The 27,416-nt window shown below is 46.4% G+C and overlaps 1 protein-coding gene and 1 long non-coding RNA gene across 2 annotated transcripts in view; one reads left to right on the plus strand and one right to left on the minus strand.

Moving 5' to 3' along the window:
- The window catches only part of B3GNTL1 (UDP-GlcNAc:betaGal beta-1,3-N-acetylglucosaminyltransferase like 1), a 715,330-nt gene that overhangs the window by 5,905 nt on the left and 682,009 nt on the right, over positions 1–27,416 (minus strand). The window contains exon 7 of the mRNA XM_029600286.1: positions 20,666–20,761. Within this exon, the coding sequence (XP_029456146.1) occupies positions 20,666–20,761 (96 nt within the window). The remainder of the gene's footprint in view (positions 1–20,665; positions 20,762–27,416) is intronic.
- Positions 1,356–27,175, plus strand: LOC115090783. The gene is made up of 4 exons (XR_003856505.1): positions 1,356–1,468; positions 14,951–15,092; positions 20,634–20,723; positions 25,549–27,175. It is a non-coding gene; the product is annotated as an uncharacterized LOC115090783 (long non-coding RNA).

Below are 27,416 nucleotides of genomic sequence, written 5' to 3' on the forward strand. Positions count from 1 at the left end.
GCAGGGAAAACTAGCGATAGTCGGGGCGCGGGTTACGGGATGCTAGGGAATAGCTAATTCGCTTGTTTGCATGCAATATCGAGCTAATTCGCTCGTTTGCATGCAATATACATGCCGCGGGCGGAAGGGGTTGCCCGGGGAATTTAGGACACGGTAGGAGTAGGTTAAAGGGGATTCGGGATCGCAGGAAGGGCTAACGCGGCCGGAACGTGAGTAAAAAGCAGCTTAGGAGCAGGGTAAACGCGGCCGCACTTTACAGGATAGGCCTGTAAGTAAACTTGATTAATAGCAGGTAATGGACTTCTCCTCCAAGAACTTATCCAAACCTTTTTTGAACCCAACTACACTAACTGCACTAACCACATTAAGGTATGCACGTCAGATTTCCCTGTCCCTAGTCTCCAAGCACAAGCAAAAGAGAAAGACAAGTCAGGGTGAATCAGCAGAATTGCAGTAATAAGCTAACAGGTGCCATAAATGATGGGAAGCTCTAATCAGTAGACAAGGAGGCAGGTGGAAAGAGCAGGGGAAAGGCACAGCAGCACCAAGCAACTCTTCGGTCTTGGCCATGGAGAAAATCTCTGAACAGGATGATCCTGAGCATGACCCAGAAACATCTACAATCTAACAGGGTCATTTATTAAATTGTGTTAGGTCGTTATGGCAGGCGTTAGGGCCCTACTGCTCACAATAACGCCATAATGTATGCGATAAATATCATATCACAAGATGCGTATGCAAATTTTAAAAATTTGGTAAAGTGGGAGGAGTTTATGAAAATGAAAGGTGCTTAACATTGCATGTGATAAGGTAACGCACGCTATTGCAGGATTTAACGCAGGAAATAACTACACCTTTTTTCCTGGCACTATGCTTGCGATAGCTGTGCATTATGGCCGAACTAGGATTTGTACTCTCTACCTAACTGCTATCACGATAGGTTGAGAGTACAGTGTACAAATCTCACCTTTGTGTGCTTGTCATGACTCCAAATCACATAAAATCTACTGTGCTGTTCGTACCTCTGACTGTGCATGTTAAACTGCCCCCCAAAACCTAGGCCACCGCCAAAACCTTACCCCAAGTTACTGGTTGCCCCTCTTACAGTGGTATAAATATTTTACTTATATGAGAGTCTCTCTCCTTCTCTCCAGCAGCCCAAAATGTGCTTCTCAGTGTTGGTGTAAAATAGCTATGCGATGCACTAAAATAGCGCGTGTTATGATATCTGGAAAATTACCCTAACCATGCCTCTTTTTATCACAGGCGCTATTCTCATGACATTTATAGCAAAATGATGAATCTATGTCTAATTTAAGTGAAAATGTAAAGTTATTCTGTTTCTTTCTAATTTACAGAGACTTGGAGAAAATGGGCTTAAGGAAAGAAAGTAAGCTTCCTATAGGTTTTCTGGCAAATCTGGTCAGAGGAATCTGGAATTGAGCTGTGCTAAGTACGAATTTTTAAGGTAGGGTGTTATGCCTTTGGGTAAAGCTTATATTCCTGATTTAAGGAAGTAAACAGCAAGCTGAAAAGTAAAATAGCCAAGTGGTGCCTTGAAACCTAACAGAAGCAAGCCATCTTTGATTAGAGAGCAGGTATTAAATTAAGATACTGACATGAGAGTGTAGGGATTGTGTACTTGCTGGATGGAAACTTTAATGTTGTAAAAGCAGATTTTACCTGGTTCCCTAATCGTAGGATTTAAGACATGGAGTGCTATGGTTAAGTATATCTATATTGCAAGTGTGGGTATAAGGCTCTGTGCTATGGTTAACTGTACGGGAAGTGTGAATGTGCTCTGGCTAATGGCATCACAAGTGTGGATGTAAAGTTCCCTATCCTAGAAATTTAGAGTTAATGTAATACAATCCCTAGGTCCTACAAAAGGGTAAAGTTGTTATTGCCAATTAGGTAGCAACCTTGCTCCTTGATTATCAAAGTTGAATCTGATATAGGAAATCTTGCAAGTATCATCATTTCCGTTTTTTTAGAAATTAAATCTAAGCCAATTTTCAGATAACCACTCCTTAATTGCACAGAGGCAATGAGAAACCTTAGTCATGGTATCACTGAGTGAAGAAAGGACTGCACAATAAAACTATTGCAGGCATGGACCCTTGGACTGAGGTGGAATTGAAACAACCTTCAGGGAGGAGCTCTGAGGGTCCCCACCGTCTGCTGGCAGAGCTGGCTGTGGCAGGGTCCCACCTGGAACTTCACTTATACCAGCCCTTGTTCCCCTTAGGTTGAGCCCTTGGGTTCCAGGGCCAGCAGGACTTTGATGGGGGCCTCTGTTGATGCAGTGGAAGTCTGTGGAGATGGGCAAATCACAGGCCAGGGTCCAGGGCAGGCTAGGTACAGGCGTAGTCGGAGACAAGCAGTAATCAAAGCAGGCAGCATTCAGGCGTGGTCAAAATTCAGGCAGTGGTCAGTGACAGGCGGAGTTCAATCATAGTCGAGAATCAGGCAGTGGTCAGTGGCAGGCAGAGTTCAGTCGTAGTCACGTGTCAAGCAGGCCAAAGTCAAAACCAGAGATCTGTCAGAGGAAAGACGAGAGATAGGCAGGCAGAGAGGCGAGGCGTAGCACAGGCGGGCAGGAGAAAAAACTGAAGATTAACCACAGGTCAAAGACGAAGAACTAAAGACTGTCCACAGGAGTTCTGAAGGAACTAAAAAATGAAATTTCAGACCTATTAGTAAAAATTTGTAACTTATCATTAAAATCATCCATTGTACCTGAAGACTGGAGGATAGCAAATGTAACCCCAATATTTAAAAAGGGCTCCAGGGGCGATCCGGGAAACTACAGACCGGTTAGCCTGACTTCAGTGCCAGGAAAAATAGTGGAAAGTGTTCTAAACATCAAAATCACAGAACATATAGAAAGACATGGTTTAATGGAACAAAGGCAGCATGGCTTTACCCATGGCAAATCTTGCCTCACAAATCTGCTTCACTTTTTTGAAGGAGTTAATAAACATGTGGATAAAGGTGAACCGGTAGATATAGTATACTTGGATTTTCAGAAGGCGTTTGACAAAGTTCCTCATGAGAGGCTTCTAGGAAAAGTAAAAAGTCATGGGATAGGTGGCGATGTCCTTTCATGGATTGCAAACTGGCTAAAAGACAGGAAACAGAGAGTAGGATTAAATGGACAATTTTCTCAGTGGAAGGGAGTGCACAGTGGAGTGCCTCAGGGATCTGTATTGGGACCCTTACTTTTCAATATATTTATAAATGATCTGGAAAGAAATACGACGAGTGAGATAATCAAATTTGCAGATGACACAAAATTGTTCAGAGTAGTTAAATCACAAGCAGATTGTGATAAATTGTAGGAAGACCTTGTGAGACTGGAAAATTGGGCATCCAAATGGCAGATGAAATTTAATGTGGATAAGTGCAAGGTGATGCATATAGGGAAAAATAACCCATGCTATAATTACACAATGTTGGGTTCCATATTAGGTGCTACAACCCAAGAAAGAGATCTAGGTGTCATAGTGGATAACACATTGAAATCGTCGGTTCAGTGTGCTGTGGCAGTCAAAAAAGCAGAATGTTGGGAATTATTAGAAAGGGAATTCAAAACGCGTGCAGGGGGTTGCATAATTCTCTAAGTGAACTTAGGTGAATAAAACGGAAAATGTCATAATGCCTCTGTATTGCTCCATGGTGAGACCGCACCTTGAATACTGTGTACAATTCTGGTCACCGCATCTCAAAAAAGATATAACTGCGATTGTGCACCCCCTTGCAAGCGCCGACCCTAGATTTTATACCATATGCGCAGTAGCGCGCGCATGTTAAAAATCGGGTGTAGATTTGTTCGCGCCGGGTTGCACGAACAAATCTGCGCCCTCGCGTAAGTTTCAAGATTTGCCCCAAAGAACTCAAAAGGAAGACCTGGGACTGCCAAGACAATGACCAGGAACACAGGAATGAAGATGAGGAAAACAGGAACGAAGACTAGGAACACACCGAGGCAATTAGCTCTACTAAAGATAATCGACCTATTGCCAAGGCTAGGACTGAAAGGGATATGGGCTTTTTATAGACTGAAGCTCCTGACTTCATTTGAGGGCACCGCAGGGGATTTCCCACCATGGGCCCTTTAAGTGGAAGCAGATCGCGCGTGCATGCGCCTAGGGTCAGCCATTGTCGGTTTCGCCAGCGTTTCCCCTGCAGCGCGTCAGAGCCAGTTGAAGCATGGCGACCTGCCTTCCAGGGGGCCAGCCTTGCATCAGGAAGTTTCACAGCTGACTTATGGCTAGAGATAAGGACAGCAGGCCTGCCCCGCAGACCTCCGAATACAACAAAAACTGTGTATCATCTGAATATGTCAATATTTGTGAGCAACTGGTAGATGAGAAAAATATAAATGTTAAACAGGGTTGCAGATAACAGCAAACCCTTTGGGAACACCAGTATCTAATTTAAATAGAGATGATCTATTTCCAGCAATGTTCATGTATTAATATCTTTTTGTTAAAAAAAAATGAACTAAAATTTAAGGAAATGGAGTTAATTGCTTCTAACAATAAAGTAAAATACAATGACTTGATAACAGCAGTGTTTCTGGGTTGTGTGCCATCTGAAATCCAACCTAGCAATTGTCAAGTAAATTGTAATAGACATGGACCCTTGTTTCTGTGGTGTGATTGGCACCCCCTGGGGGGTGAGCCCCCTAGGCCCACACCTACACCTGGCAGATGTACCCTGGGGTGAGACTGGTCAGGAGCTTCATATTTACTAGACCCTTTCCCAAGAGGTTGAGCCCTTGGGTTCCAGGGGCTGGCAGGGACTTAGGTGAGAGACTCTCAAGATATGGAGAGGTAGAATATCCAAGGCGAGGCAAGGGTCAGTGGCAGGCAACAAGCAAGAGTAATCAGTATCCAGGCAAGGATCCAGAAGCCACTCGAAGGAAGAAAACAGGAGCAAGACGAGAGGGACTGACGTGGCAGGGCAGGCTGGAAGGGATAAGGCAAGGTGGGCTTGGACAGGATGAGGCGGGGAAAGCTGGAGAGACAAAGGAAGGCTGGACTAAAAAATGAGGCAAGGCAGGCTGGAGAAATGAGGCAAGGTAAGCAAGGACGAGATGCTGAAGCAACATGCATTGCAAAGTAGGAGACCCATTGCTGAGATTGAAGGGTAGCTGCAGGACTGAAGCTTAAGTAGGCTGGTGATGCTGACGTTATCCGCGGGGGCTGCTGAGGATTTCCTGTTGCGGGGCCTACATAGAGCACACCTAAGGGAAGCAATGACAGTGACGGTATTAGGAGGTGGCTGGTGGCAGAGTTCTGGTCGACAGGGGTGAGTGCAGCCACTTCTACGGCTGTTTCAGGACCAGCCTAACGTAACAAATTCCAACAATAAAATTAAGGAACTGTTTTGAAAACTACATTCTCTAAAACTTTAGCTAAAATAGACAAAAGATGAACCTGGCCAATAATTCATACAGTCTTCTGAGTTTAGCCCCACATACATCATCACTAGGCATACTGATGCAATTTTCAAAAATCTAGGTTAGGGGACACACCTAGCCAGTCAGGTTTTCGGGATATCTACAATGAATATGCAAGAGAGAGATTTCCATGCACTGCTTAAAATCAGCAATTATCAAACCCATACTGAAAAAGACCAACCTTGATCCAGAAAACCCACTAAACTACCGACCCATATCAAACCTACCATTCACTGCCAAAATTATTGAAAAAATCGTCCACTTCCATCTCAGCGACCACCTGGAAAGGAACAACATCCTACTCCCTACGCAATTCGGCTTCAGGAAACAACTAAACACTGAATCACTACACCTATCATTAAACGACATCGTGCTCAAAGGCTTTGACAACGGCCACGCTACCTTCTAGTACTACTAGACCTATCAGCAGCCTTCGACACGGTAAAACATTCAATACTGATTGACCATCTCTCCAAAATTGGTGCAAATGAAAAAAACCCTACAATGGTTCTCATCCTATCTATCACAAAGGACCTACCAGGTGTCAATCAACGACACCCTCTCAAAGAAAATAAACCTTGACATTGGAGTTCCCCAAGGCTCCTTACTATCTGCAACTCTCTTCAACATTTATCTTCTCCCGATATGCCACTTCCTCTCAAAACTTAAACTGACCCACTTCATATATGCTGATAACATCCAAATACTTATCCCAATACACAACTCTCTGGAAGACACCTACAAAAAACAGCCAATTACTTCACCAAAATAAAGCAACTACTAACCAACATGAGACTTATCCTAAACATTGATAAGACAGAAATAATCATGCTGGATAGAAAGAACAACCCTCCGCACCTACTGTTATAATTAGTGAGGTTTGGGTGGACCCTTGGACACTGTGGCAGCTGACCACGCCTACGGGGGGAAGTCCCGTGAGGGGCCACAGGTCAGGCTCAGCTTAGGACACAAAAACACAGAGATTGATCTTTTATTAGACAATTTGATGAAGCCACCAGAGGTGGCAGTGGTGAGCAGCGGAAGTAGTCCGGCTGGGCTAGTATCCCTCAGGTGCTGGAACAGTGACTCCTCCAGTAGCACTGCTGTAGTGGAAAGAACTGAGAATAATGAGTACAGTGGAATATGCACAAAGCCCCAGTATGGAGAACCCCAGGATAGGGAAAGCAGGCCCTCGAGGAGCAAGTACCTGATCCCTGAGAGGCTTGAAAGTAATGTACTCACACAGCGGTTCCACGATGGAGATGGCACTAGGGCTGGAACGGAGGCAGGCCCTTGAGGAGCGAGTACCTGGTTCCAGGGAACAGCTCTGAGGTAAAGATTCACTGGTGTTGGATAGCGAATCCTTCCAGGCAGAAGAGAAGATAGGAGCAGGCAGCGAGTCAGGGAACATGGGCCCTCGAGGAGCGAGTACCGGTTTCCTGATAGCGACCTGAAAAGCAAGTGAGGCCCCTGAGGAGCAGGTACCCCGTTAGCGTTAAGAGTCCAATGGAAGATTGGAGAGGCAGAGTATCTGGGTATGGAGAGCGAATCCCATCCGTAGATTACCCCATGCTAACTCAAAGGCTAGCAAACATCGTAGGCTTTAAATATCCAGGCAGCGTGACATCATCACAGGGGGATGCCCCTGAGGTTCATGCCAAGTAGGAAATAAGGGTGCGGGCCGCATGGCGCGCGTGCCCTAAGGTACCAGTGGAGCATGGTGGGAGGCAGCGCCCAAGCCGGTCCGGGGACGCCGGAGAGGACGGCAGGCAGACACCGTGGCAGCCAGGCATCCATCCATAGAGAAAAAAGGTGCAAAGAAAGAAAGGTAAGCAGAGTGAAGCCGTCAGGAAGGGACGTTGCAACACCTACCACCACTCAACATAATGAATCAAAAGACGGCATTATCCCCTGTCACCCATGCCCGCAACCTAGGAATCATAATTGATAAGGAACCTTTCCTTTCCCCCCAACGACTTCAGAACAGTCCTCCAACTACTCATCTTCTCCAACCTGGATTACTGTAACTCCCTGCTATTGAAACCTCTCACCACCATCCGACCACTCCAGATCCTTCAAAATACAGCCGCCAGAATACTCACAGGATCTAACAAGTACAATCTCATTACTCCAATTCTCATATCACTACAATGGCTCCCAATAAAATACAGGATATACAAAATACTATCCATAATACACAAAATAATATATGAAAAACAAACAAACTGGCTAAGTGCATCCATGAAACCTTACTCACCAAACCGAAATCTCCGTTCAGCTAACAAAGGTCTATTAAAAATTCCACCTGCTCACAAAAAACGTACCTCAACTCAGAAGAGCCATATCCCTAGGAAGCCCCAAACTCTGGAACACCCTCCCAACCGAACTGAGAACACAGCAAAATTTAAAAACCTTCAAAACAGAACTAAAACCTTGGATGCTCACCAAAGCCTACTAAAACACCCAATGACTCTCTGTTATAACTTCCCTCCCTACCGGCCCATATAAACATGTAGAACCAATCCAAAGAACGTAATTTAACCTGTACAGTTTAACAACTGAACTATGTTTTTTAACGCCTACAATAACTATGTTAACAAGCACGTGAATTTTTTGAACACTCTGTTAAACATCGAAACTTTGTAAACCGTTATGATGGCGAAACAGAAAGACGGTATATAAAACGAGATAAATAAATAAATAAATACTGTATGCAAATCTTTCTCATGCAAATTCATTGTGGATATCCCAAAAACCTGACAGGCTACGTGTGCCCCGGGGATAAGATTGAGAAGCACTGATCTAGATAGATGATGTTCCGTCAATGATGCATTAACCAAACCAGTCAAAAAAGCATTCATATTGTTATGAGAGTCTCTGTTTAGTGGACCCTTGGGTCGACCTGTAGGAGACTGGGAAAAGATGATCAATGTCTCTAGTATATGGCAGGCCAGGAGGCAGATGTTCAGGCTGGACGTAGAAGTGCTCTTTAACCTGGAAGCTGGTACTCCCCCGGGAGGAGCTTGTAGGAGCCCATACACTGGGACTTAGGTGGCTTCACCCTTGGAAGACAAAGCCCCCCCGGGAGGGGCCCGTAGGGGCCCGGCCGCTGGGACTTAGGCGGTAGTGGATCAGGACTGGGAACTGGAACCAGACTAGGACAGTAGGTCAGTACTGTAATGGGGCTCGGGTTCTGGAACCAGGCAGGAACTGTAGCAAGACTCGGGTACTGGAACCAGGCAGGAACTGTAGTGGGGAAAAAGGAACCAGGCAGGTACTGTAGCAGGCAAGCAGGAACCAAGCAGGTACTGTAGCAGGCAAGCAGGAACGGAATGAATAGCAAGGCAGGTCGCTCCGGGGCACAGCGCAACAGGGATCCGGTAGGTAAGCCCGTTGCAAGGCAAAGACTGGGTGGCCATTGCCGGCTTATCAAGGCCGCGGTGTCTGACATTAGGAATTGGGCAGAGTCACCACTGGCGGGAAATGGCCTAGAAAAGCACCCAAGTGGCGCGCGCCTAGAGACAGGGCGTCCATAGAAGGCTTCCCGGCAGTGCGGCCCTTGCAGGGACGCCGCCGAACAGGCCAGGAACTAGGCCAACGAAAGCGGGAACAGGTACAAGAACACGGAGGTAAGGGTCTGGTCGCAGCGCTCGCGGCCAGAACCGCAACAGTACCTCCCCTCTTACGCCCCCTCTTAGCTGGTCCGGGTTTACTCGGATGGTCCAGATGGAACTGCCGTAATAAGTCTTTGTCAAGGATGTTACGGGCCGGTTCCCAAGAACTATCCTCGGGTCCGCAACCCTCCCAGGCAAGCAGGTACTCCCATCGGCATTGGTGAAACCGGACATCCAAGACCTCACGTACTTGAGATGTGACCTCGTCCGGTACTGAAGGGTCTGATGGTTCAGGAGCCCGGGAGTGGTATCTGGATAAAAGAAGAGGCTTCAGCAATGACTCATGGAACACGTCATGTATGCGCATGGATGAGGGTAGGCGTAGTCGGTTCGAGACTGCTCCCACTCGTTCGGCGACTCGGAAAGGCCCACAGAATCTTGGAGTTAGTCTTCGAGACGGAATACGTAGCTGTAGATTTTTGGTACTAAGCCACACACAGTCTCCTGGGAGGAAGATAGCTGCTGGCTGACGATGGCTATCCGCCCATTTCTTGGCAAACTGGGTGGCTTTATGGATCTTTCCCTGGATAGACATCCACAAGGAAAGAAGCTGGCGGGCTGAAAGTTGCACTGCTGGGAGTGCATTAGGTTCAGGTGAAGGCAAGGGCGGTCGAAGTTGCTTCCCATAGACGACCAGGAAAGGTGAACTTCCAATAGCAGCATGCATGTGATTATTATACGAGAACTCCGCCCACGGGAGTAGCTTGGCCCAATTATCTTGGCATTCGTTCACAAAGCAACGGAGAAAAGTCTTCAAGGTTCGGTTAGTTCGTTCCATTTGCCCATTACTTTGAGGATGGAACGCGGACGAAAGACTAAGTTGCACATTGAAGCGTTTGCAAAGTGCCTTCCAATACTGAGCAGCAAACTGTGGTCCTCGATCGGAGACTATATCCTGCGGGAGACCGTGAAGTCTAAAGATATGCTGGGCGAAAAGGTTAGCTAGGTCAGGTGCAGAAGGCAGCTTTCGCAGGGGGACAAAGTGCGCCATCTTGGAGAATCGGTCTACGGTTACCCAAATGACCGAATTACCTCCTGAGACGGGGAGGTCCACGATGAAGTAGGTGGAGATGTGCGTCCAAGGCTCCACCGGGATGGGCAATGGTTGCAACAGGCCCCTGAGCTTCCCGATGAGCGGCTTTTGCACGGCGCAGGTCGGGCACGAGCTCACAAAAGCTTGGACGTCTTGTCTCACCGTCGGCCACCAGTAGAATCTGTTCAACAAGTCTAAGGTCCCTTTACTGCCAGCATGGCCCCCCATGAGGGAGTCATGGGCCCAAGTGAGAACTTCTCTTCGAGAGCGACGTGGAACGACGGTCTTCCCTTGGGAGGACACCAAGGTTGTTGCTAGACTGACTTTCACAGGATCCAAAATAAACTGAGGCGTGTCAGGGGTCTCTTCGACGTCAGAAGAGTGCGAGAGCGCATTGGCTCGAACATTCTTAGAGCCGGGTCGATAGCGTAAGGTAAAGTCAAACCGGTCAAAAAACAGCGACCACCGAGCTTCCCTTGGGTTCAGGCGTTGGGCTTGCTTCCAGAATGCTAGGTTTTTGTGATCGGTGTAAATTGTAACCGGATGGTTGGCTCCTTCCAACCACTGTCTCCTTTCCTCCAGGGCAAGTTTCACGGCTAGCAACTCTTTATCTCCAACACAGTAGTTGCTCTCTGCCGGCGAGAATTTCTTCGAGAAATATGAACAGGGTAGCAATTGTCCAGAATCTGAGTACTGGCTCAGCACGGCCCCCACGGCCACACTGAGGCATCAACTTCCACCACAAATGGCCGGCTGGGATCCGGTTGACGAAAGCAGATGTCTAACAAGAAGGCTTCCTTAAGGGCCTCAAAAGCTTGGCAGGCGGGGACAGGCCAATCCACCGCGTTGGCCCCCTTTCGGGTGAGAGCAGTCAACGGGGCCATGATGCGGGAGTAATTAGGAATAAAGTTACGGTAGAAATTGGAAAAGCCGAGGAAGCGTTGCAACGCTTTAAGGCCCTTAAGTCAGGGCCAATTCTTAATTGCCACCACTTTCTCAGGATCCATTTGAAAGCCTGTTGCAGAGACTATATAGCCCAGGAACGGCAGGGACGTCTTCTCAAAGCTGCATTTTTCCATTTTCGCATACAGACCATGCTCCCTAAGTATCTGGAGCACTTGACGGACATGTTGATGGTGTGAAGGCAGGTCCTGGGAGTAGATTAACACATCATCGAGGTAAACGATTACGCAGATGTTCAGAAGGTCCTGCAACACCTCATTCATAAGGTGCTGGAACACCGCCGGGGCATTACATAAGCCAAAAGGCATCACGAGATACTCGTACTGCCCGTCTCTGGTATTAAACGCGGTCTTCCATTCGTCTCCGGGACGGATTCTAAGTTATACGCTCCTCGTAAGTCCAACTTTGTGAAAATCTTCGCTCCCTGGAGCCGATCGAGGAGCTCCGGGATCAGAGGGAGCGGGTAACGGTCTCGCTTAATAATGGAATTTAGGCCTCGATAGTCTATGCACGGTCTCAATGAGCCATCCTTCTTGCTGACAAAGAAGAAGCCTGCCCCTGCAGGCGACTTGGACGGGCGAATGAAGCCCTTGGCCAAATTCTCTGAAATGTACTCGGACATGGCCCGGGTCTCAGGTAATGATAAGGGATAAACCCTTCCTCGGGGAGGCATAGTACCAGGTAACAAGTCTATAGCGCAGTCATACAGACGATGCTACGGAAGGATCTCCGCCTTGGACTTAGAGAATAGATCCATAAAGTCCTCATAGGGTGCAGGAGGACCTAAGGCAGAGTGCATCAGCGGAAGTGCGGGACTCCTGGGCACTTTCATACAATTAGCTAAGCAGAAAGGACTCCACTTGACAATCTGTAACGTATCCCACTGAATCGTGGGTGAGTGCTTCTGTAACCACGGCAACCCTAGCACCACAGGGTGGACAGCCTTATCCAATACTAGGAAGGCTATCTCCTCCGAATGGATCGCCCCAGTGCGGACAGTAATGGGCGTTGTGGACATCAGGACAGGTCCTTGAAGGAGCGTCCCCTGGATAGAGGTAATTCGTAACGGGACCTCCCGTCTTTGCGTAGGGATACACAACTGGGAGACTAGGTCCTGCAGGATGAAATTACCTCCGGCTCCCGAATCCAGGACCGCCATCGTCTCAAACGCACCTCCAGGATATTCCAGGGTAACAGGGACAGTACATTGAGGAGCTGTAGCATAGCCTAGGAGGAGCTCCTCCCGACCTCCTAGGCTTTGGCGTTTTCCGCACGCTCCTGGCAGCGTGCCAAGAAGTGGCCCTTCTGACCACAATATAAACACAACTTCAACAAACGGCTACGTTGCCTTTCTTCAGCAGAAAGCGGGGCCTGTCCCAGCTGCATAGGTTTGCAGGTGGGAGCATCTGGACGAGAAATCTTGGAAGAAGATACAGGTCTCGTTGGCCCACTGACAGAACTATGGCAAGAGGAGCGCTGCTCCTTGGCCCGTTGTTGTAGGTGGCGGTCAATGCGAACAGCCATCTCTATCAAGGCGTTGAGGTCCTCCGGCAGATCTCGAGTGGCAATCTCATCCTTTATGCGTCCGGAAAGATCCTCCAAGATGATGGCCTTAAGACTACCATCCTGCCAACCTACTTCTTGGGCTAAAGTCCGAAACTCCATAGCATAATCTGCCAAGGAGCGAGCCCCCTGTCGGAGTTGCAGAAGATCAGACGTAGCCGTGGCTACTCGGGTGGGCTCATCAAAGGCCTGACGAAAGTTCGAGTTGAACTGTTGTAAGTTCGTTAGTGAAGGATCATTGTTTTCCCAGAGGGAAGAAGCCCAGATTAAGGCTTTCCCATCAAGCAGGGACAGGATATATGCCACTTTCACCGCATCCGAGGGGAACTGCTGAGGCAACAGAGAGAACCGTACAAAACATTGGTTCAGAAAGCCCGGCAGGCCCTTAAATCTCCAACGTAGTGGGAGGGTGCCGGTAGCTGAGTCACAGAAGAGCTGTGTCCCTTGAGAACCCTGCCAGCAGGAGGCAGGGACTCCAGGCGCGAGGATAGCCATTTCACCGTGGCTGCCAGTGTATCAATGTAGCTCTGGTGCTGAAGCATCTGCCGGGCCATCCCGGGCAGATCCGAGGGAGCAGACTCATCCGCCGAGTCCATGGCCTTGCAATCTTTTATGAGAGTCTCTGTTTAGTGGACCCTTGGGCCGACCTGCAGGAGACTGGGAAAAGATGGTCAATGTATCTAGTATATGGCAGGCCAGGAGGCAGATGTTCAGGCTGGACATAGAGGTGCTCTTCACCCTGGAAGCTGGTACTCCATCGGGAGGGGCCCGTAGGAGCCCAACCGCTGGGACTTAGGTGGCTTCACCCTTGGAAGCCGAAGCACCCCCGGGAGGAGCCTGTAGGGGCCCGGCCGCTGGGACTTAGGCGGTAGTGGATCAGGACTGGGAACTGGAACCAGACTAGGGCAGTAGGTCAGTACTGTAACAGGGCTCGGGTTCTGGAACCAGGCAGGAACTGTAGCAAGAATCGGGTACTGGAACCAGGCAGGAAATGTAGCAAGACTCAGGTACTGGAACCAGGCAGGAACTGTAGCGGGGAAACAGGAACCAGGCAGGTACTGTAGCAGGCGAGCAGGAACCAAGCAGGTACTGTAGCAGGCAAGCAGGAACGGAGCGAATAGCAAGGCAGGTTGCTCCGGGGCACAGCGCAACAAGGATCTGGTAGGTAAGCCCATTGCAAGGCAAAGACTGGGTGGCCGCAGCCGGCTTATCAAGGCCGTGGCGTCTGACGTCAGGAATTGGGTGGAGTCACCACTGGTGGGAAAAGGCGTAGAAAAGCGCCCAAGTGGCGCGCGCACCTAGAGACAGGGCATCCATAGAAGGCTTCCCGGCGGCGCGGCCCTCGCAGGGATGCCGCTGAACAGGCCAGGAACTAGGCCAACGAAAGCGGGAACAGGTCCAGGAACACAGAGGTAAGGGTCTGGTCGCGGCACTCGTGGCCAGAACCGCAACACATATCTGTTCTCTTGATTTTCATTATCTCATTACAACAGGTATTCATCTGAGAAAAAGTATTATTCATTTCTGCAATTGATCTCTCAATTTCATCCACACTGGAGTACAAAAACAACTTCAGTTTCCTCAGACGCTATGATTCCTTTTCTTCAGGAGCTATGACGCTTAACTAATATAACACTTGATTCGGGTTACTCAATGCAAGTCAAGAGCTCACACTCAATATTAGGGCGAAGTCTTAGTCCAAAAATGTACACTCTCCTTAAGCCTCTAGTAGTGGATTCTCCACATGGTGGGGGAGAAGGGAGTCCATCCTCTGGGTTTTCTGTGTGACTGCCTCCAAGTGCATAAAAACCAGGATGACATGTGACTGGTGTTACAGCAGAAAGACTTCACTAAATCACTTAATCCATACAGCTAATGACATACAATACACTTTCCACTTGGTAAATCCATAGCCCCAAAATTATAAATTAGTCAAAATATTCTATGGTCTCTTTTTTCTATAACTGGAGTCACTGCTAACTCCTTCATTAAATAAGGGACTTCCAGAACATTGTATAAAGATACTCCCTCCAATTTAGATGTCCCTGTTATAGTACTTGAATTCTCCTGATGCTTTGATTTGATGTTTTTTCTCCTGCTTACACTCTTCTCTTTGTTTTTCTACCTGTACCTGATGGATATCTCGTTTATTCTCCTCTTTCTACTTAATAGGTATCTGCAATGAATAAACTCATTTTTCTCACAAAGGGAAGAAAGCTCACCCCTTTGCAAATGTTTTTCTCTAACCAGGGATCTCTAGCTGTGTAGTAGAAATCAACAGCTATATTCATTTTTTTGTGAAGAAGAAACTCTGGATATTATCCATCTTGATGACAGAAGAGGAGAATAGTATGAGAGGAGAACAATTCTTGAGAAGCTGCACTATTTTCAGGTACAAGAGAGAATCAGTAAAATTAACAGAAGATCATATATTTAATCTGGAAAGGTTTTAGCGGTAAGGGAGGCCAAAGGCACAACTGGAACTATTCACTGCTGATCTGCTTTGTGTATTTTTTCTGAGTTACTTTTGAGAGACTAATTCTGAAAGAGCATTTTTATGTCCTACCATTTATCATGTGCTTCAGTACATGTTTATTTTTGAAACAACACTTCAATATATGAAGTCTGTTATTTGAGTGTGTTGGGTCAATCTCTTGTGTTCAAAGTAAGTAATCTAAAAGAAAGAATGCACAAACCACTTAAAAGTAAGTTCCAAAAAATAGTTTAGTATTTATTTGATAAAAGAAAAAATATCTGTGCAAATAAAGCCTACTCTCTTTAGAACAGTGGTTCTCAACCTTTTTTCTGTTGAGACACACTTGGCAGTTAATGATTACAGGAGTTAATGCTTAGAAGCTTGACACACTGAACACTTGACCATCATGGGGCTAAATGTAAACATATAACCTGCATCCCAAGAATTAGGATATTTCAAAAACAACTCGCTAAATAAAAAAAGATATTCTGATTCTGGTGCTATCTCAGTAACAGAAACACAAACTCCCCTTACCACCAGGCCACTGTAAAATACAAAACACTCAGCCTTCCCGCATCCACCCTCAAGCCCCTCCAGCTTCTACAAAATGCTGCCGCACGATCACTAACACATAAGAAAAAAACAGATCACATTACACCCGCACTCAAACAACTCCACTGGCTGCCCACCCCGCTCAGATCTCAATACAAAACACTCATGCTCATACACAAAGCAATCCATAATGTCAAAGCCAGTTGGTTACAAGGACCTCTAACCCCTCACAACCCCACCAGAAATCTCCGCTCAACCAATACAGGCTTACTCCCCATTCCCCCCGCCAGGGAAATACATCGAGTCACCACAAGAGAATGTGCTGCATCTGTTGCAGGCCCTCACCTCTAGAACAGCCTTCCTCCCGCTCTCAGAACTGACACCTCCATACCCACCTTCCGAAAGAACCTCAAAACCTGGCTCTTCCAAAAAGCATTCCCACCAGATAATTAATTTCTACCACCGCCCCCCCCCCCCCCCCCGCCAATAATGGGTCTTAATGGCTACCGGTCAAACAAAGAATAAAGTTCAAAACCCTAACTATCCTACACAACGCGATTTACAGACCAGTTAACACCATCCTCGATAACAATCTCCAAACACACAAACCGCAACGCACGACAAGAACCTCAAGCAAACTGCTCCTAGCCATACCTTCTCTACCATCAGCTAAGCACTCCAACACAAGGAACAGAGCCTTCTCCATCGCAGGACCAAAAGCATGGAACTCCCTACCAGACTACTTAAGTTCACTCAGAGACATAAAATCCTTCAAAAAAGAACTCAAAACATGGATATTCAGACAGACTTTCACTGATGATGTTGGCTAAGCATACATCAAACATACACACCAGAGACTAACTGACTTTACCCTGTTTTTCTTGGAATTATGTATCAGCACTCATTATACCCTGATTTGACAATATTTATACATAGTTAGAATTGTTTCCCTCAAACCTTTCTACGATGTTTCCGTTATGTCTAGTTAATAAGGGGCGGATTTTCAGAGCCCTGCTCGCGTAAATCCGCCCAAAACTGGGCGGATTTACGCGAGCAGGGCCCTGTGCGCCGGGAAGCCTATTTTACATAGGCCTACCGGCACGCGCAGAGCCCCGGGACTCGCGTAAGTCCCGGGGTTTTCGGAGGGGGCGTGTCGGGGGGCGGGCCCGAACCGCGCGGCGTTTTCGGGGCGTGTCGGGAGCGTTCCGGGGGCGTGGCTACGGCCCGGGGCGGCCCGGGGGCGTGGCCGCGCCCTCCGGACCCGCCCCCAGGTCTCGTCCCGGCGCGCAGGAGGCCCGCTGACGCGCGGGGATTTACGCCTCCCTCTGGGAGGCGTAAATCCCCCGACAAAGGTAAGCGGGGGTTTAGACAGGGCCGGGCGGGTGGGTTAGGTAGGGGAAGGGAGGGGAAGGTGAGGGGAGGGCAAAGGAAAGTTCACTCCGAGGCCGCTCCTATTTCGGAGCGGCCTTGGAGGGAACGGGGGTAGGCTGCGCGGCTCGGCGCGCGCCGGCTATACGAAATCGATAGCCTTGCGCGCGCCGATCCAGGATTTTAGCGGATACGTGCGGCTCCGCGCGTATCTACTAAAATCCAGCGTACTTTTGTTTGCGCCTAGAGCGCAAACAAAAGTAGGCTATTCGCGCTCGTTTTAAAATCCGCCCCTATATGTCTAGTTAATATGATACCCGTTTTATGTTCGTTATCTGTATCAAGTTATTTACCTGTATCAAGTTGTTATACTGTAAACCGGAGAGAAGGCAGACTGCTATTCTTCGGTATATAAAAGACTTTAAATAAATAAATAAATAAATAAATTCAAGGAAATAATAAAACCTAGGTAGAGCTACAGATAAAAGCACCAGTGTTCTGGCTGAAGGCTGAGCTGTTTTTTTGACTCCTAATTGGCTAAGTTTGAAAATTATTATTTAATATAACTTTTTTCTTTATTTTTCCCCCAATATGTATTGCTTTATTTCTATTTTAATTCTGTTCTTATGTGTGGCTGTATTCTTGTTTTGCCAATATTTTATTCTGCTGTTGTTTTTTTGTTTGGTGAGGGGGCTGATCAACTAACTTACCCCTACCCCCCTCCAAAAAAAAAATCATTTCCATTAGATATTGCTTTATTTCTGCTGCTGGAAGAGAGAGGTGCAGGGGAGATATGATACAGATCTTCAGATACCTGAAAGGTTTAAATGATGCACAAACTTCAAACCTTTTCCATTGGAAAGCAAACAGTAGAACTAGGGTTCACGAAATGAAGCTCGAGAGGGGACAACTCAGAACCAACATCAGAAAATATTTCTTCACAGAGAGGTAGTGGATGCTTGGAATGCCCTTCTGGAGGACATGGTGAAGAAGAAAACAGTCAATGAATTCAAAGGGGTATGGGATAAACACCGTGGATCCATAAAGGCTAAAGGCCAGAAATGAAGAAGAGGATGAATGGGGATAATCTGCACGGAGCAGCCTAGGGATTATTACTTTAAATCAATAGCCTTGATGCTTTTGATGCAACTGCAACATTGCTCCCTGCTCTGATGGTGGGGAGTTGGGGGGGGGGGGAGGGGAACTCAATACAGACAACAACAACCAACATGTGCCCTGACATTTATGGTCTGGGGTACTGACATGCAGAAATTAGGGAAAAAAGCACAGGATGGTTCTACGCCCAAGTCCCAAAGCAAAGAACGTCAAGCACCATTATCTGAATTATTATGAAGGCTCTTCACCAAATAAAAATATTGCTAGCAATAATTTATGGGTTTGACAGTTGATTGGTTTTGATTGCTTTGTAAATATTACCATAAGGCTTGGTGGTATCCTGCACGGAGCAGCAGATACTACCATAAGAACCTTGCTGAGCAGACTGGATGGGCCATCTGGTCTTTTTCTGCTGTCATTATATGTTACTATATTATGATATCTGCTCAACCAATTGTCCAATCACAAGCAGTAAGTATGAAACAAACATAAGAACCTTGCCTCCCTTTTACATTTTCAGGAGTTGACGTTCCCAACAGGGTGTTTGAGAAACGAATCCTTTTGGGTCTAGAACAGGGGTCGGGAACCTTTTTGGCTGAGAGAGCCATGAACGCCACATATTTTAAAATGTGATTCCGTGAGAGCCATACAAGACCTACCAAATTAATTTACTACAACCCCCTACTCTCCTGATGCCCCCCAAGACCTGCCAAATTAATTTACAACCCCCAACCCTCCTGACCCCCCCAAGACCTGCCAAAAGGTCTGGTGGTCCAGCGGGGGTCCAGGGCTGGTGGTCCAGCGGGGGTCCAGGGCTCACAGACAAATCTTTAATAAAAAAATAAAAATCTAACAAAACCCCCCACCCTCCTGACTCCCCCCCAAGACCTCCAAAATTAATTTACTACAACCCCCACCCTCCTGACCCCACCAAAACCTGCCAAAAGTCCCTGGTGGTCCAGCGGGGGTCCAGGAGCGGTCCGGGAGCGATCTCCTGGACTTGGGCTGTCGGCTGCCAGTAGTCAAAATGGCGCCGACGGCCCTTTGCCCTCACTATGTCACTGGGGTCGACCAATGGCAGCGGTAGCCCCTGTGACATAGTAAGGGCAAAGGGCCATCGACGCCATTTTGATTACTGGCAGCCGACAGCCCTTTGCCCTTACTATGTCACAGGGGCTACCGCCGCCATTGGTCGACCCCAGTGACATAGTGAGGGCAAAGGGCCGTCGGCGCCATTTTGACTACTGGCAGCCGACAGCCCAAGTCCAGGAGATCACTCCTGGACCCCCGCTGGACCACCAGGGACTTTTGGCAGGTCTTGGGGAGGGGGGGTCAGGAAGGGGGGGGTTTGTAGTAAATTAATTTTGGAGGTCTTGGGGGGCGTCAGGAGGGTGGGGGGTTTTATTAGATTTTTACTTTTTTATTAAAGATTTGTCTGCGAGCCAGATGCAGCCTTCAAAAGAGCCACATCTGGCTCGCGAGCCATTGGTTCCCGACCCCTGGTCTAGAAGTAGGTTGCATTTCTACTATCTGGAAAATCTACCTCAACTATTATACAGAGTTTATCTGGCATAAGAAGTGGGATATGTCATTTTTTTAAGACTAATCGGAAAAAATTCTTTTTCACTCAATGCACAATAAAGCTCTGGAATTTGTTGCCAGAGAAGGTAGTTAGTGCAGTTAGTGTAGCTGGGTTCAAAAAAGGTTTGGATACGTTCTTGGAGGAGAAGTCCATTAATGGCTATTAATCAATTATACTTAGGGAATAGCCACTGCTATTAATTGCATCAGTAGCATGGGTTCTTCTTAGTGTTTGGGTAATTGCCAGGTTCTTGTGGCCTGGTTTTTGGCCTCTGTTGGAAACAGGATGCTGGGCTTGATGGACCCTTGGTCTGACCCAGCATGGCAATTTCTTATGTTCTTATGTTCCAAGAAAAAAATCTTAAAAGGAGTTACAGGTAAAATGTATTACATTTATTGAAAAACTTTCAAGTTATAAATACAACTAGTTATTTTTACTAATTCTGTATTTACATTCATTGTCATGCAATTTTATAGAACACTATCGGATCTATTTTATTGGTATGTCAAACTATGTACGAAAGGTGCGGAATATAAATGTATATAAATAAATGTAATTTTTATCTGCAATAATTATATCCCGCAAATATAGGCCACTGCCCAATCTAAACAGATTATAAAGGTAACAAATATTTCACTATGACCAATAAGGGACATGACTTTGTGCGGAACATGTAATACAATAAACCATGATATATATAGAGAGAGCAAGAGAGAGACAGAAATAATTATAAATGTATATACATGTATATACATATACATACACACACAAAGTACCTAATAGAAAAGTAGTACCTAATTACCTAATGGAATTATTTCATTATCTATATTCTTCCACAGATTGAATCTCTTATCCAGAGGACTGTACTTACCTCACCACCATCATCAAACTTGCCAATATGGCAAAACCATTCTCGGGAACAGAACCAGGTAGGCATGATAACCGTGGGTCCATGGGAGGTAAACACCTGGAACCAGAGTGAAAAATAACAATGTAACTGAACAATTAATTCAAGTGGTCTGATTAGCTGAGGGCCAGTGCTGGCACAACCAGCAAAAAAACCCCAAACAAACCCTACAATTCGGCTCACATTCCACTGGTAGGACTGTACTGCTCATGGTGGTAATGATGATCATCAGCACACGTGGATGTAACCAATACAGCAGTTATACATTTTTTGAACAGACTGGGCATGGGAAAATCAATCATAAGAAATGCCTAGGGACCTTCATTTTCAGGTATTTTATTTTTCCTGGGAATTTAGCAGTGTTTATTTTAGCAAAAAAAAAAAAAAAAAGGGAGAAAAGCAGTGGGAGCAAAACTCATTTTTCTAACACTTTTCTCTCATTTTTGTTATAAATTCACGGGAAAAATAAAATAAAAACTGAAAATGAAAGTACCTAAAAACACCATAATGTGTCCACTCCAGATGCATTTAGTAACATTAGAAATAAAACAATATCTTTGCTACCTCTTTCCTCCAACGTAAGCCCTCTTTTTTCCAGTTCCCTCTGTACTGTACTATTTTTCTACCTTTTACCATTTCTATAGTCCCTTTTGCTCCCATCCACAAACCTTTTCCATCTCTGTTCCCCTTTCTTCATGTCCCCTTGTTTTCCCCATCCTGGAATGTTAAGATTAGTTATGTAGCCTGCAGCAGTGATTTAGTATGTGCAGTACTGATGGGATATTTTCAGCCGTGGAACAGTGCAAAAATGCAACGTTTATTTATGTATTTATTTGATGTAATACTTTCCTAACAGGGACTGTAGAAGCAACCCTGTCTCCTCTTCACCCTCTAGCAAAATAAACAGTCCTTGAAAAGTAAGCATCCTGAATGAAATTATTTGCTACAGTTCAATATGTGTCTTTAGAATTGCTTATAACTTTAAACTTTGGATGAAAAAATGAAAAACAGTGGATTCTGCGTCAAACGATAAATGTAATATCTCCCCCCCCCTTTAAAATTGTATATTTAGCTCATGCATTTTCATTGGTAGCTCAAAGTGAGTCACATTCATGTGGGTCACATTCACGTACAATAGGTATTTACTTAAAATGCTTACAATCTAAGGGGCCTGTTTACTCAGCTGCATCAAAGAAGATGTATTAATGCTCAGTATTTTGTAAAAATAGAACACATTAAAATTGAACTTTATCACAAAAACAAAAGAGGCATGGTTATGAAAATATTGTAACATGCAATATTTTACCGGTTTGCGCATCATTTTCTTGGACTGTAAAAGCCTGTCTCCTGCAGCTGCTCCCTTTGAGGGTATTTGGAGAGAAAGGAGCTAAGGGACAGAGGATTTTTCATTCGTTAACTGAGTGCTTAGTCTTGCAGTTAACTGCTTTCCTCTGTGTTTATTTTTCTTATTGTCTGTTGTCTATATCTGTGGGTGAAAGAAACGTGTGAATATTTGTTGTGTCAATCTTGTTTGTTTGTGTGTCCTTTCTTGTTTAGAGCATGAGAGGGCAGTGTGTGTGTGTGAGTGAGTGGGATGCGCGCATTGGCTAGAAGTGAAGATGATGAGTTGGCATGTGAATGGGATGAGTGAGAACAGGAGAGAAGAGTGGGCTGTGAGTGGGCCAGGGAGGAGGTGACCTGGAATGTTAGTGGGCCCAGACGTAGTAACAGAAGAGGCATGGAGACAGAGAGGATGGGAATGTCAGCAGGAGGAGGGTGGTGGTGAAGGGAAGGTAGAATAGTGAGGAGGGTGGAGGAGGACAGGAGAGGGCAAGAGAGTGTGGGAGGGGAGAGCTCTCAGCAAAAGAGCAGGAGGAGGAGGGGGAGAAGGGGATGGGAGCTGGGAATGGGAGTGGGAGTGGGAGTGAGAGTCAGGAAGGTAGGGACCTGACAACCCAGGAAGTAGCAACGACAATGAAGGCAGGCAGCGGCTACAAACCCACAAGATTTTCCACAATGAAAACAAATTGTTCATTGAGGGAGTCCTTCCTAACTATAAGCAGCTATTCAGGCGGCAGGCAGCCAAAACATCGAAGGCTGCAAAGACCCAGATCTGGACCAGAGCAGCCCAGAAGATTACCAGCCAGGTTGGAGGCAGACACAGAAGTGAGTAACTGGTGCACAGATTTTGAGATGTGACGGCTAACCTGAAGGCCAAGATGACCAGGATCTCTATGCAACCCCACCCCAGTGTGCATGTCCTGCACGGGTGGGGCCATAAAAGTATCTGTAAGTACTTGGGGGCAGGAGCACTGACTAGCTCTTTTCTGTGCCCCTTTCTCCAGGGTGTGGATCCTTTGGCTTGGGAGGAAAGGATTCCTTTCGGGTCCCAGTGCAGTAGTGGCTGACATCCTTTAGGTATTCCCTGGGAGAGGGGGGTCACTTCTCTTCTTGTGTGCTGTGCACCAAATGAATACAACCCCTACAGTTATTACAAAATGCCGTGGCACGCATCCTTACCAACACTCACCGTCATGACCACATCACTCCCGTCCTTCAATCATTACATTGGCTCCCCTGTAACCTCCAGGATAGTATATAAAGTACTCACGCTCATACACAAAGCCATCCATAACCATGACATGCAATGGTTCCCAGAACATCTCCAGCTTCACACCCCGACAAGACCCACAAGAACGCATCACCTGGCCAAACTCCAAATACCCTCCCCTAAGCACATAAAGCATACCACCTTTAGAGAGCGATCGTTCATCACTGCAGGAACCGCTCACTGGAATAAAATGCCTTCCCAACTACGCCAGGAACCTTGCCACAAAAAATTCAAACACAATCTTAAAACATGGCTATTCAAACTAGCGTACCCTGACTAACGAACTGTCTTTCCCCTAAGATGTGATATGACCGTCCATCTGACCTTTGCCCTTTCTATCCTCTCCCTACCCTCACCCTCTGTAGATATACTCCTCTTCCTCCCCTTCCCTTTTTACAATCCCCTGCTATTTAGCCTGATTGCTTTGTCTCTCTCATTAAAACTAGCATGTACATTTGTATATAATCCTTGTATTATCAGCTCCTGCCCTTGTTAACCCTCTCCCTGTTAATGTTACTATTGTAAAGCTTGTTGCTAAGTTACGTTACACTGTGAACCGAGGTGATGTTTTGCAAACGTGCCTCGGTATATAAAAAACCCTTAAATAAATAAATAAATGAATACACTGGAGGCACTGGATTAGTGTCCCAACTTAAGTTTACTGAATAAAATAGTTGCAATAAATCTGTTTCCTGCATCACAGTCTTTTCTCTTCTCAATTACAGTTTTCATATCTATCTGAGCAGGAATCTTTCAAAAGGCAAGGGATCTATCCACCTCCTGGACCAGGTAAAATGGAGGTCCCGAAGGGCAGGGTAACCTTTAAGCTGGTCAGGAAAACCCCTTCCACAAATGGCCAAAAATCCTGTCCTTAGAGAATATACTGTCTCTCTCCCCCCAGGGGATGAAGACTCCTGATAGGCGTCCTCTAGAATCTTTACAGTTCTGATACTCACCATTAGCAGGTTCTTCCACTTCTTTTGGATTTATCTCGGTCTCTTACTCTCCTCGGGACTCTGACTGGAGGGGGAAGGGAGATCCCTGGAAGCAGGTTCTCTTACCCTGCTCCATTGCAGGTAGGAAGGGGCAGCCAACAATCTTCCTCCTGGATATCTAACTTAATAGTCTTTCCCTTAACTGAAGATAACACAGGAGTTATCCCTTGCAGCAGGTCACAACCTCGGATGGGCAGTCCCGAATACAGGGTTCCCCATTTCCTGAATCCAAGAAAGGATCAGGTGTCTAGCAAGGCTCCTACCAAGAAAAGCTCAAAATCCCGAAAACAACCCAGAGGGGTATCCAAACCAGCTAGGGAGTAGATTGGCAAGACCACCATCCCAACCCTGGTCAGGATTCCCAGGCTGGATTAGCCTGTTCCCATTGACTGGGCCTGAAAAGTTACAACAAAAGATAAGTGCCTACTACCTCCTAACCCTCCAAAAATTATACAAGACTGCCTACTGACTATCAGGAAAAAGCTGCTGTTAAAAAGCCTCCTAGGGGGACGGCCATTCCCAAGCCCCTCAAAGGGAGGGGACTGGACTTGAATGGGTTCTCCCCCCATTCACTAATCCACTCTACCCTAGTATTTCCCTGTGCATACTATTACCAAAGAATGGCTCTCAGTTACATTCATATAAGAGAAAGAGACCAGAGGGTACACACAATGCCCCATCACCCTCATGCCTATGAAGCAACCCCTAAGAGACAGACTGTGTCCTGATATGTTTGAGGAAATGGCACAGGATCTTGAAACCATTGATGATGAGATGCCAGGTCAGCCTTTGGGAGGTGTCTGGGGAGGTATCAGACATTTATGACACACAGTATAATAAGATTTCCACTTGTAACAGAAAAGTGAGGATCTTATGATATGTGAATCGAGATGTGAATCGTTTTTTGTGTTTGTGTCGTTCTTCATTTTTCGGCTGCCGCAGGAAATGTCGGGTTTTTTTGCGGTTCGGGGTTTTTTTTTGCGAAAAATCATTTTTTGAGTTAGTGCGCGCTAACTCCCATTAGTGTGCGCTAACAAAAACCGTTAGATTTCGTTATTTTTTGTTAGCGCGCACTAATCCAAAAAACGAATTTTCGTGGAAAAATCCCGAGCGTTTTTCGGGCCCCCCGAAACATGCCGAATTGGACAATTTTGCTGAAATTTTCCAATTCGGAAAAAACGAATGCACATCGAAGTCTAATAGCATTGGCCACTAATAAGCTCTTCTGCTTACTTTCACAGGACACAGCACCCGTCAGGATACATAGGTGACAGTGCTGGAGAAGCTGCAGGATGAACAGGAGGGAGAGGACTAGAAGGAGACAGAGGCCAAAGAGCAGAAGAATGTCAAAGAAGAGACAGACATCAGGGAGCGGCCTTTTTTAAAGCCTGCTTCCTGATCTGCCCTGGGAGCCTTACAGTTCTCTAGTGATGGTGGCTACCAGCACACCACACCACACCATGTGCATCAGGTGGAATCCCAGCCTGTTGGAGGGACAGAAGAGGCAGCCACACAACGTTTTACAGCGGATGTAGAGCATGCCATGCCATCAGGGCCTCCACTGGCTTTAGAAACTGCTCGCCTGGAACCACAAGAATCCACACAACAGCCAGATGTCAGTATGGCCAGGTTACAGGAAGATATCCACATGCATCATGACCTTGCATAACATACGCCATTAGATGCAATGAATGCATCAGACCCAGCAGCAGCAAACAGTCGCACTCTCACAGGGTCTGAAAAATCTTACAGCAGTTGTTAATAACCTCAATACCTCCATCCTGTAGGCTATACAGGTATTTCAGCAGGCAGCCCCCACTCCAGCATCCTCCTTGACTACCACACCCAAGAGAAGCCCAAGTGTTAGGGCTGTGGCAGAGGGGCCCCCAGGCAAGAGGCCCAGACGGAGGCTGCAACCCACAAATAACTCCTCAGAAGAGATACCCTTCCATAGGGTTTGTTGTGCAAAGCCATGCTAGCAGCTGGGTCTTCTCTGTGCCGGGGTGATGGAAGGCTGCGCTGCTGGGCCTACCTTGACTAAAGCGTTCCTGTGCCTGGGTGTTTTTATCTGTACTGAAGTCATACCAACAGTATCTGAGAGAAGGGGGCAGTGTGCTGCTTGTGGACTTTGCTCAACCTGGCCAAACATGCTTTCTGTGGTTCTACTGGTATTGAAGCTGACAGTGTAACGACTGAAGCACTGTATAGCTGGGTGTCTGGTGGACAACAGCTGCCACAAATTATTTCCTTCTGAGTACATAGGCCTCCCTGCAGCTGATGACAAGGAAGTTCTCTGTACAAAGCCCCCATCAGTTCCTGCCTCTGATCTCATCTGTGGTGTCCTGCATCCTACCTTTGGTCTCCAGTCTCTTGCCTGCTGCCTCTGGACTTCTTCCTTCTGTCTTTAGTCTCCAGTCTCCTGCCTCCGGTCTCTCTAGGGCCTCGTCTTCTCTAATTTCCTTCCCATATATATCTGTCTACATGTGGCCTGCTCCACTCTTCTGAACTGCATTGGGGTATTTTTCACTTGGCTGCCTGCCCCACACCTCTGGAATATATCTATATGGACTTTATTGGACTTAGATATCCTGGCCTATGGACTAGTACTATCATCTGGTCCTGGTGCTTGTACTCTATTAGAAGGGGTTGCCACTTTTGTTTAATGTGCTCTTTTCTTTATGTTCATCTGTGTGTTCAAGGATAAGATAACATGTTTGCTATGTAACATTTGCTCTGTAGGCCTATTGTTGTTGCCCATTATCTATGGTTTCAAACCTTAATGCATTTCTTGGCTTTGTCCGTGTCCTTTATCTGTATGGTGTTCTTGCAAAGAATAAATGAAAACATATTTAGTTTGATAAAAAATTGCTGCCAATAAAAAGACAGTATTCTTCACTCTGTTCTTTGGTTTGCTGTGTTTTACTTCATTGCTAAGATGTAAATGTATCCGAGCTCTTGATTTTTAGGTCCTCCCTTTCACAGTCTCCACTTCTCTGCCTTTACTCTAACATTTTATTCCCATTCCATGAGAATCATGCTCTTTCACCATGCAATATGTCCCCTTAAATACTGCCTCCTGGATCTAACCTTGTTTCAAGGTTAGTGGGGT

The sequence above is a fragment of the Rhinatrema bivittatum genome, chromosome 4, assembly GCF_901001135.1.
Source record: "Rhinatrema bivittatum chromosome 4, aRhiBiv1.1, whole genome shotgun sequence".
In the NCBI taxonomy this organism is placed as follows: Eukaryota; Metazoa; Chordata; class Amphibia; order Gymnophiona; family Rhinatrematidae; genus Rhinatrema; species Rhinatrema bivittatum.